The sequence below is a fragment of the Polistes canadensis genome, unplaced genomic scaffold (genome assembly GCF_001313835.1).
Source record: "Polistes canadensis isolate GaletaPanama2010 unplaced genomic scaffold, ASM131383v1 scaffold_4, whole genome shotgun sequence".
Lineage (NCBI taxonomy): Eukaryota > Metazoa > Arthropoda > Insecta > Hymenoptera > Vespidae > Polistes > Polistes canadensis.
The window spans coordinates 1,746,557-1,758,690 of NW_014569551.1; the positions used below are offsets into that span (position 1 = coordinate 1,746,557).

At 29.0% G+C, this 12,134-nt stretch overlaps 1 protein-coding gene across 1 annotated transcript in view; it reads left to right on the top strand.

Moving 5' to 3' along the window:
• Window positions 1–12,134, top strand: part of LOC106787215 — an 87,364-nt gene that overhangs the window by 63,841 nt on the left and 11,389 nt on the right. Inside the window, exons 9-10 of the mRNA XM_014749402.1 lie at window positions 8,340–8,480; window positions 10,659–10,811. Coding sequence (XP_014604888.1) covers window positions 8,340–8,480; window positions 10,659–10,811 — 294 coding nt within the window. The remainder of the gene's footprint in view (window positions 1–8,339; window positions 8,481–10,658; window positions 10,812–12,134) is intronic.

The window sequence follows — 12,134 nt, forward strand, 5'->3', positions numbered from 1 at the left end:
AATATAATATAATATTATATATATATATATATATATATATATATATATGTACACTTCCATTTCGTTTCGATCGATTTTACAAAGAGTTTTATACGAAGAAAGAGAAGTGACGTTTCACGTTTATTTACCTATGCCGTTTGTAACTCTCGTTAAATCGTTAATCGTTGGATAAAACGTTCCCTTCTCTTCATAAAGTACCTTCTTGCATTAATAAACTCCCATTTATGGTATGCATTCTCATCTACTACTAATACCAATACTACTACTACTACTACTACTACTCCTGTTACCTACTTTTCGCAGTTCATTCCTTTTTAATCATTTTTTCTTCAAGTCGGACGAAACCAAAAAAAAAGATCTTTACCTTTTCTGATTTTGATTTTTTGCAAAGCTTTGCTATCCGAAATATTTTTTCGATCAATTTAAAAATATTCCTCTTCCTTTGTAACGAATAATATTCTATTTCGTAGAAAAACTTATAGAAAATCTATAAAATCCCTATAACGATATCGAACACATCGATCAATATTTTACATATCGTCGTTTTCCTCCTTCTCTCCTCTCCCCCTTTACCACCCTTTCACCAACCGTAATTATCGACCATCTTCTCTACCTTATAGTTGAATACACTTGCTTGAATTTTACGACTACACGTTTGAGAGTTTGGAGAATCACATAAATACACACACACACACACACACACACACACACATCCCTCCTCTCTTCCCCCGTCCCCCGATTTAATAACATATCTATGCGTTGTCCAGGTTTACGGGCTATACCATGGGGGAATAGTAATCACGGTATACGTATCGAAGTCTAACTCGTTTCGTACGAGTAGAAGTTTGAAATATCATTCGAAAAGATTTATTAGAGATTAACCTACGTCTCGAGATTCCAAGTATCCTTCCTATGATCAAGGAAAGAGTTGGTGGTGGGTGGGGGGGCGGAAAGGGGAAGGGGGAGAAGAAGTCAAGGGGTAGTTATATTATGTCAGGGGATGGTCTCGTTTAACGTTCGTAATCTTCTACGAACGAACGATTTACTTTAGTCATACTAACTCGACTACGTTTACGCGTAGTTTATATTATTCGGATTTAGCGAACGTCAAATCCGGAAAATATATATATATATATATATATATCCTTCATATTTTTATTATCCTTTCCTATATTTCATACTACCTGGTATGAAGAAAAAAAAAATATAGTATGGATACTTTACTTTATACTTTTCGAGATATAAAAAAAAAAAGAACTTGTTTTTCTTCTTTTTTTTTTATTATTATCTTTTGTTTATTCGTTTGTTTGTAGAAATATTATTGAAAACGCGTAATACCGTATAAACGCGAGTCCATAAATTATTTTATTTTTCGTGAAAAAAAAAAGGATACGTTTAATATCCACGAAAATATTATGTCCCCAAAAAAAAATATAATATAACGCCAAAAGTGCATTTTACTGAATAATATTTGTAAGTTGGGCGAGAGAGAGAGAGAGAGAGAGAGAGAGAGAGAGAGAGAGAGAGAGTATTAAACTGCTAAAATTTGTATTGATGGAATGTTTTAATAAAAGCTCGTTGACGACAATAATTCAAATTTCGTTGAAAAAAAAAAACGGACGACACGCGTAATTCCATACCGAGCGAATTTCTCTTCCGACAATTTTCCGAAAATTGAAAAAAATATCATTTTTTTCAAATGTGCATTTTTATCAAATATTACATTATTATTATTATTCTTCTTTCAAAACTATTCGGTAGGGAAAATATTTCAATAGCAAATACCTGCATCATTCTAGACAATATTCTATTATATTATAAAACAAACCAAAATTACGAAATATGATATAAAAATTAAAATTGATTATTTAAAAAAGAAAAAGAAAAGAAGGTTTTACTTTTCTTGCAAAAACAGCTCGTTTTATTTTTTCCGTCGTATAAATACTGAAAAACTAATTATAAGCGGCTGACAAAAATAAAAAAAAAACATAATGTATCCGCTATGGTAAAAGTCAAAAAATGAAAATATTGTTTACCGGCTTATGAGAGAGGATTAAAAACTAAAAAAATTAAAAAAAGAGAAAGAAAAAAAGTAAAAAAAAAAAAATAAAAATGCAAAAAGGGATAAGGGTAAGCGGTAGGTACGTTCGTTTCTGAAAGATAACGAGTAATGTACCATCACCACCACCATCACCACCACCGCCAAAACCACCACCATCGTGAAAGACAACGTCGTTAAAACTTTGCCACTCGTCGAGTGAAAAATGAGCAAACTAAATATATACATATATATACGTATATACACAAACTAAATATATACATATATACATATATATGTTAGTTACCTATTTAGGTGTATGTATATTTAAATAACTTTTCCAGAGACGACGACGGCAACGTCGACGGTGACGGTGATGGTGATGGTGACGTTAGCAACAACTTTTCTTTCTTTTTCAAACCTACTCTGAATTTTACCTAAGAAAATATGCTTATTTTCTTTAGAAATATTTTCCGAGTTCTTTACATCCTTCCCCCACCACCAACGTCAAAGAAGTCAAACGATCGAGGTTATTCGAATGCAATATTCGAATGAATTTCTTCTTCTTCATTTATATTTTATTTTTTGATTATATATATATGCAGGTGTATCTTCCAAAATATTCCAATCATCGTTATTTATTAAAAAAAAAATAAAAAAAATAATAATAATTGAAGTATTCGTATACGTAAAAGAAAAACATTGATTTGTTATAGAAGATGATATAATAGTAGTAGTAGTAGTAGCAGTAGTAGTAGTAGTAATAGTATAGGCCGCAGGAGAGTCACTGATAAGAAATATAACAATGTATAGATTAAAAGCTTAACGAGGAACAATATGGAAACGGTTTGGTAACCGTTTGTCCGTGGTATGGTAAGCTAATCCTTAGAGAACATTGTGCATCTCAACATGGGAGTACGAATACGTAATTTGGTATTAAAACCCATCAACCTTAGTAACATCGTAACGAAATAGTAACAGACTAACACAAAAAAAACGGCATATATTTTTTTTCTTTACTTAATATATAATATATATTTTTCTATATTGAATAAAATACCATAACGCTCAAACAAACATTCGTATAAGGATTATATTCATCGAAACGTTCGTTTATATTGTATTAATCTTTTTTGTTTTTGTTTTTTCGCGTCAATAATTTTGATTTCATTTCATTCCGAGTTAAAAAATATTGGAAAAAAAAAAAGTAATTATTAATACAATATCATTTTATCGATTCGATTAGTATTATCGTTATTTCAAAAGGAGGAAAAAAACATTTTATAAATTTTTGTATATGTATAATAATAAAATGTAGAAATCTATTATAGATATCGGTTAGAATAAAAGTTTTCACGGGGTGTTAGGATGAATTTCAATCGGAAATGTGTTAGCAACGAATAAGCGTATAGAAAAGAATAAGGAAATAAGGGAAAAAGTGCATTAGCCTAAGGCACGATTCAAACTTTTTTCCCCTTTTGTTCTTTTCTTTACTTCGGTTTACGTTACCTTTTAAATTAAAAAGAAAAATCCTGATGAATATCGGTAGATGGAATTTCAAAAAATATATCTCGTTAAAAAGGTAGGACATTAATAATAATACGAGAAAATACTTTCTACCGATTCCGATTTAGAACGTTTAAAGGCACCTGGCTATGTTCCAATATTCAGAAAATATTCCGTATAAGTAGATTCTTTCCTATTGCTAATTTCCAAAACACAATATTCGATCATATTTTGATCTTTCAACATTAATCAAACGTTTCTAAAATGTTCAGCAAAAATTAAAAATATATACTACAGAGGATAGTAATTTTAATAATATTATTCAATTCACAAATACAAATATATATATATATAGATATTTTCTACGGTATTCATTTGTTAAATTAAGATTAAATATATTCATTATAATATAAACAAATTAATATTGTTAATATCTAAAATAATAATATTATACGATGTGAAAATTGCGTATATGTAGATAGAATATTTACACACACACAAAAACAAAACAAAATAATATTTTTCGAGCACACACACACACACTTTATAATATCATTTATTTCGTAATACGTTTCATCCATTGTCGTCTATTGATTTATTCATGTGGGAATTGATAATAAGCAATCTATATGGTATGGTGTGTGGTATATATAAGTAAAAAATAGAAAAGAAAGGAGATAGAACTAGAGAGTAGAACGCGTTGGTAAGAGAGAGGAACGATCAAAGTTGGATCAAAGGAGTTTGTTCATTCGCTGGCTTCATTCGTTGGCTCCTGTTCGTTGCCTTCATGTATTTGGCATACAGCCAATGCAGATTTTCCGTCCTACCGTAATTTCCATTGCAGTAGCCCACCACCACCACCAACACCACCAACACCAGCACCATCAGAATGATGCGACCTTAACTCGGCCATTTTCTTTCCCAAAAGGTGAAAAGAGTGTGCACGTAAAAAAGAAATAAAGGGAAAAAAAACAAAGAGTGAGTGAGTGTGTGTGAGAGAGAGAGAGAGAGAGAAAACAGCATCATTGTTCCTTAGAATGCTTTTTCTCACCGAAAGAAAATGGACCTTTTTCAGATCGATACATTTTTAACATCTGCTTTCTATCTTTCCATTATTATTTAATATCTTTTTTCCCATATTAACATTGTATTTTATTACGAGAAACGATAAATTTATCCTACCTTTTTTGTTGTTGTTGTTGTTGTTGTTGTTGGCAAAATAATTCCACGATTTTATGAATTTAAGAGAAATAACGAGGAGATTATATATATAATGATAATTTAAAAAGAAATTTATATTTTATATATAAACGTATAAATTTAATTTATATTAATTTTATAAATGTCGTGTTCGTTGTACTTCGATTAATACTAAATGTACGATGACCGGTCAAATAACCGATTGTTAATTTTTTGGGAAGAAATTTTGTACAAGTTATTGTGCTATTTGGCGAGTCAAAAAATTCTTATTGTATAAATGGTATTATTTTTTGCTATACATATATATCGTAAAATATATATGACTTTTCGAAGATAGGTAATTTGATCCGTTATGGTAACAATTACTATAGATGAAGCTCGGTACGTTTAATACATTAATAATAATAATAATAATAATAATAATAATATTTGATTGAAAAGAAAATTTCTTTACTAATTCGTTTGAAATTGTTTTTAGTTAAACTTAAGTCGAACCGATGATACATTTTCAATGAACATTATCAATTATTCATAATTAAATCGTGAAACAAATTATCTATCCTTTTCCACGCGTTCAACCAAGGACACATGATCTTTGATTATTCCCTAGAGTTTATTATTTTATTAATAATTGATATTCCATATATAATACCTTATTAAGAAAAATTTATATATGAAAGTACACACATAAGTTTTCTATAGATATTAAGTAATTATATTTGGTTGAAAGCCATTAAGAAAATTGAAAGGGAACGGTCACGCGATACTTTAACGTCTCTCATCGTTGAAAAACTATTGTCTGTCAGGAAATTAATCTGAAATTAATCGTACGTATCTAACAGCAGAATAGCAGGGTTGATTGGTTGGTTGGTATCGGTTTTCCACCATTTTCTATTTTACTCGAAGCTTTCAAACGAGCTTGACGAATCGAGATCATTGAAAAACGACACCTTTTAGGTTTATGGAAAATTAATCTAATCTTTTTACATTTATCGTACGTTCATCTTTTTAATATTTAAGTCCGTTTTATCGAACGATTCGAGATAGATATATATATATATATATAATACAATCGTAACGAGAAGAATCACCATAGAAATGTTTTCATTTATTTTTAGTCATCGTTACTAGGAAACCTTCTTCTCTACCTTTCTTCGATTTCCGTACCCGACATCCGATTCTTCTTCTATCAATTTCCTTTTACCTTTACAACTGTGAGTGGATTAAGCTCAAGATTATATCTTCCTGGAAACCCCCCCCATCCCCATCCCCCAACTCCAGGTCAGTCACCTCAACTTTCCCATTATTTCGATCTTCTTTTTATTAAACTCTCGCGAACGAGATCGTTAATAAATTATCTTCAAAACTTTTCCCTATGATTATGAACAATGAATACATGTTATCGAGGAAAAATCTTGAAAAGTCAATTATTTTATCCAACTATAATATTAAAATCAATCCTCGCTAATGTCATTGCCATTATCTCTCCGTCAGATATATTTGTTAATTGATTATCCATGCGCACTTGTTTTTGACACAATCTTATCATATTTTATTTATACAGTTCGATAATTATATATTATAAATATATATATATAATTGTATGGGTTATATATAAAAACTATATTCGCAATTAATTAATATTCTCATTTGTAAAATAAATTACTTTGTTTTCTTTCAAATCATTTGTTCTTGAAATCTCGGTAAAGCATAATACATTTTACCTGAATATATATATATATGTGTATTATATATAAATTATTCATCACAGATTGCTTCAGGGTTTTTCCCCCATTCCTATTTCTTTCTCATATTCCACACGGTACTTTATTAATAATATTTTGTAAAATACACCTTTTGTATACAAAATGCACCTCAACGTTTCATTTTGTAATTACTTTCTTTATATAAATTGTTTCTTTATTATTTTTGTTCTTTTTATCTACGAATTGTTAACGTCACACAGACAGAGAAAGAGAAATTTAATCCGAATAACCGAACTCAATCCATCCATCCATCCTTCCATCCATCCAACCATCCATCCAACCAACCAAACCATTCATCCATCTATCCTGGGTGTCTTAAAACGTTCGTATATACTCCGGTAAAGCTTCAAAAGATAGAATTGTGTTAGTACGATCGTTGATCGATCACAATCCCGAACAAACCACATCTTCTAACAATGACAATATATATATATATATACTCTGTGTACACAATGAATAACTACTCACCCAAAGAACTCATACATACATACATATATCATTATACATTACAAACAAAGCACGTATTTCGTTGATTCCCGGAATTGAAATTTGATTTCACTTATAGTCCAACGAATTTCAACGTATTTCTTTCCTCTATGCGGAAACGGACATAAATGAAGTCTAACTATTGATTTTTACCTCATTTAAATGGATCCTGCCAATCTTTAAGAATAGTTTGAATTATTATTCTTATATATTCTTCTTCTTTTTTTCTTTTTTTTTTTTTAGATTTATTTCTTCGACTCACTGATTATACATTCAACACATTTTCTTTCATGATTCTTCAAAAATAATCTTTTTCGTTCACAGGATATCCGTTTTTGTAATTTCTTTTTCTTCCTTTTTCTCTCTCTCTCTCTCTCTCTCTCTCTCTCTCTCTCTCTCTCTCTCTCGTAACAATAAACGAAACCGATAAATTCGTATAGAAGGGTAACCGTATCTTGCTTTTCCGTTTCATTGCATTGTGATCGAGCCGTGACCCGTACAACGATCGTACGCTCGATATACCACAATATCGCGGTATTGTCATTACATGTAGATATTTTTTCCTATTTTTCTTTTTTTCCCTTTTGTTTATTTTTGCTTGCAAAAATAATTGAAAGGAAAAAAAATATATATATATATATATAGAGAGAGAGAGAGAGAGAGAGAGAGAATATAAAAGACAAACTGCAGTTGTTTCATCGTAATCTATCGGAATTTTTGTTTTTTTTTTTTAAATAGTAAATGCAATTCGGTGTTAATTCTCTCATTTACATTAATACTGAGTGATTATTACTTTTAATAAAACTAATATATATCTTTCTCTTTTGAATGAAATATAATTAAAAAAATAATAATAATCTATTGGAGTAATCCACAAGTTAGTAAGTAATTATTTCTGTTTCAATATATTATTCGAGTAATAAAATGGAATTAAATTAAAACTTATTCTTTAATGGATATTTATCCTAATGAGTTATTTATCATTATGGAATAATAAGATATATATCATATTTCGAATTATTTAGGCATAATAAAAGATTTGAAGGTTTTATCGATCCCCCTGCCCCTACCAAAATGATTAACTTTTATGATATTTATAATAATCCAATGGTTCCCATAAAATATATGACATATATATGTGTAATCGTAAGTATTATTATTATTATTATTATTATTATTAAATACCCGGATAAATTGATGCGCATTATCCTTTATCAAATATTTCGTACGAATATTTCTATCATTGATAAAAAAAAAAAAAAAGAAAAATAATTAATGTTTTTTCATCCGCGATCATTCGATACGATATATTATATATATTTTGTTTCCGTTTTTCATTTCAGCAAAGTTGGACGGCGTTAAAACGTACATGAGAATGAGACGTGTACCCAATCATCTACAAGTTAAAGTTATCAAATGGTTCGATTATCTTTGGTTGACGCAAAAATGTTCCGACGAGGAGAAAGCTGTCAGCTGTCTTCCTGGTAAGTCAGACAAAAATATTTATCCATAAAGTATAGTTTTCTTCCAAAGAACTTTCCTACACCTATATACTACCTTTTCATTTTATTTTTCCTCGTGTTATTTCATTCGAATTTAAAAACAATAAAATTGCATTAAATGTTTGGAACAATTGCGTTATGTTCGTGCTGTAAAATAAATATTAAACGTGCGGAATATAATCGATATTAATAAATCATTTTATTGGTTTTAACAAATATTTCAAGATAAGTGTTAACGTGCCAATTATATTTTTCTACTAATTGTATTTTATTTCAATATTCATTTTTAATTAAATATAATACATCGTGTGTAAGTTTATTAGATGTTTATTTGAACGTGTGTGCGTACCTGTGTATGTGATTGTAAAAACATGAGAGGTTATAATAGAAATATTACAATTACTTGAAAAATATTTCAATGATATACGATAGATATAATATAATCATTATAAGATAATTTCTGTGATTTAGTTTAACTAAATAAACATACTTTATATTTAATATATATTTTCGTATCTATATATTTAATATTTAAATATTTAAAAAAAATTTCTCTAAAGTTATTATTAAATTTATATATATATATATATTATCATCTTAGGCAAGTACCTTAAAATATACAACTCGCATATTATATTATTTCATATGTTCATACATATACATATATACAGACGGTAATGGTGTATCTTGACCATAGTTAATTTCGAATGGCTGCCAGTTTGAATTTATTTAAGCTGCATGAAAATATTAAACGTAAGTGAAGAGAAACATTTTCTCTTACTCTTTCTCTAAAACACACGCACGCACACATACGAACGAATAAAATAGAATGGAACTTAGTTTTATTGTTGGATAACAAAAAAATAAGTATCTACGTGAAATGACAGATGGTGGAAAACGTTGTTGAGATAGAAACACCGTGACGATGTTGCATACTAAAATAAACAATCGATTTAGATATTCTGCATGACGTTTTCCATCTATMTATCTATCTATCTATCTATCTATGCTTTTTCCCAACTCAACTCTCATTTATATGTGCATACACATTTGCGAATATAATATTTTAGAGAGTTTCAATTGAAACTTAAATGTTTACAATCGAATATATTTTAATTATTGTTTGTTATCTTTTCCCAAAGGTTCTACATTATGTTTTATTATTGATTCGTAAGAGAAACTTCGTTAACAATAATTTCATACAATAAGTGTTTGCAAATTATCTGACAAATCTAACGTTAACGATTATTATATATTTTACCAGATATACAAATGTACAACATGAATTAATATTTGCTATAAAAAAAACAATGCAAAATTAATGTCTAAATTCTTTCACGTTAACGATAAAACGTTCTCTTGCAAATAAAACGAATACCAATTGGATAATTTACTGGAAAAAAATTAAATTTAGAATTAAAATAACCAGGTGAAGGGGAATAATAATAATAATTCTGTGACTCTATTCACGATATAAAAACAAAAAAATAATCATTTAACGTTCACGTTAACTTTAAAAATCCTCAAATATACGCGATATTATATTACACTTGAATGAGTAGTCGCATAAAAATGGTAACGTTGGCGAAAAAACGGTAAATGAAATTCACTGTAGTAAATTATTATTTTTATCGTCAAAGTTAAACGTCATTCTCAATAATCCAACGTTAAAAGGAAATAGCATTGAGCGTTATAGAAAACTTAACGAAGGAATAGGAAAGGAGGGTTAGAGGTGAAGTGGGGCTGGGGTGGGGGTATTAAGGGAATCGTTTCGTTCCGCGAACTAGATGCATTTCTCGATGCAATAACGTTTCCATGAAATGTAGATTCCCGAAAGTTTCGAGCGATAATAATACGGTACCAATATTACGAAAGTAAACGAATGAAATATTAATAAGGGAGCAAAAAGAAATAAATAATAATAATAATAATAAATAAATAAATAAATAAATAAATATAAATTCTATTCGTTTTTACGGTGACGCGATAAATCCGAAACGTTGCGATCGAGAAAGTTTTCTTTTTATTATTATTATTATTATTATTACATTTTATACGTCGAGAAAGTTTAATCCAATGAAAAAAAAAAAGAAACTCGTATATAATATTATATACGAGTTTTCTTTTTTTTTTTTTGTTGTTGCTATTTTTCATTTGCAGACAAGCTGAAGGCCGAGATAGCTATAAACGTGCATTTGGAAACCCTCAGAAGGGTAGAAATATTTCAGAACACGGAAGCTGGTTTTCTATGCGAGTTGGTACTCAGACTGCGACCGGTACTTTTCTCACCTGGCGACTACATTTGTCGAAAAGGTATATTCCTTTGTTTTACCTTATTTATTTGCTACATTTTTAGTTGGTTCTTTTTTTATTTTTTATTTTCACAAAACGCGCTACTAGAAGTTTTCTTTTCTTACTTTAGAGTACCACCCAACTTCGTCACATTATTATATATAATATATATATATATATAACCGTGCGACGAACTTGGATTCAACCTTCATGTATATATATATATATATATATTTAACGTTGTTATAATAATATTAATTATTATTATTAACATTGTTATATATTATTATTAATTACTTTTATTAACATTGTAACATATATATATATATCTTCTACAATTCCAATATTTTCTTCTTTTCTTTGCTACATATTTTTTATGCTTGTGTTTTTTTTTTTCTTCTTTTCATTTCTTTTTTTTTTTTTTATATTATTTTCTTACGACACAATGCTTCCTCGTTAAGACGAAAATCTGGAAATACGCCAATCGATGTTCCGGAAAAGGAGGGCCAAAAATGAACTCCCTCTCTCCCTCTCTCTCTCTCTCTCTCTCTCTCTTTCTCTTCGTATTTCTTTTCAACTTCCTTTTTATCCGGATTCCTTGGCAACAAGAACGATTCTATACCGCGGAAAAATGAATTCGACGATCTCGATGTGCACTCTCTGTGCTACGCTGCAATGTCTTTTTTCGAGGGAAAGAAATACGGTTATTAAGAATAAAATGATAAGACGAAACGGACGCGGTAACAAAGAAAAGGTTTTTTTATTCGAGCTTGAGTTAAAACGAGAGAAGATCTTTTCAAGATATACCAAAGATTAGTAAGGAGTCCGAAAGACAAGACTTACCCGTTTGCTTTTTTGTTTCTTTTATCCTTTTTTTCTTGGATAACGCGACACCGAGAACAAATCATATTATTTTGGTTGGAAAAATAATCCAAAAACAAACAAAAAGAATCTCGTAACCGGTTCAATAATTTCACCATAATATAATAGTACAGTTAAATCGCGTAATGAAATATTTTCTGAAACTAAACATTTCATTTTCTTTGATTATTTTTGATATTATTGTCGTCGTTATCATAATGCAGTAAGAAAAATAAATATAATCAATAACAAGAAATAATTAATCGTTCTTCAAATTATTTTCCCTTTCTTTTTGTTTTTTTAATCCTATTCAATGACTTGTGTGTGTGATCGAGTTTTATGTTATAATATATTTTATAAGTGTTAACTATTATTGACTTTGTACAGAAAGTTCGTACAAATTTATAAATAGATTTCGACTTATTTTTCATGATATCGACTTAAACTTCTCGAGCAAACATAGGATATTGTACATTATTATTA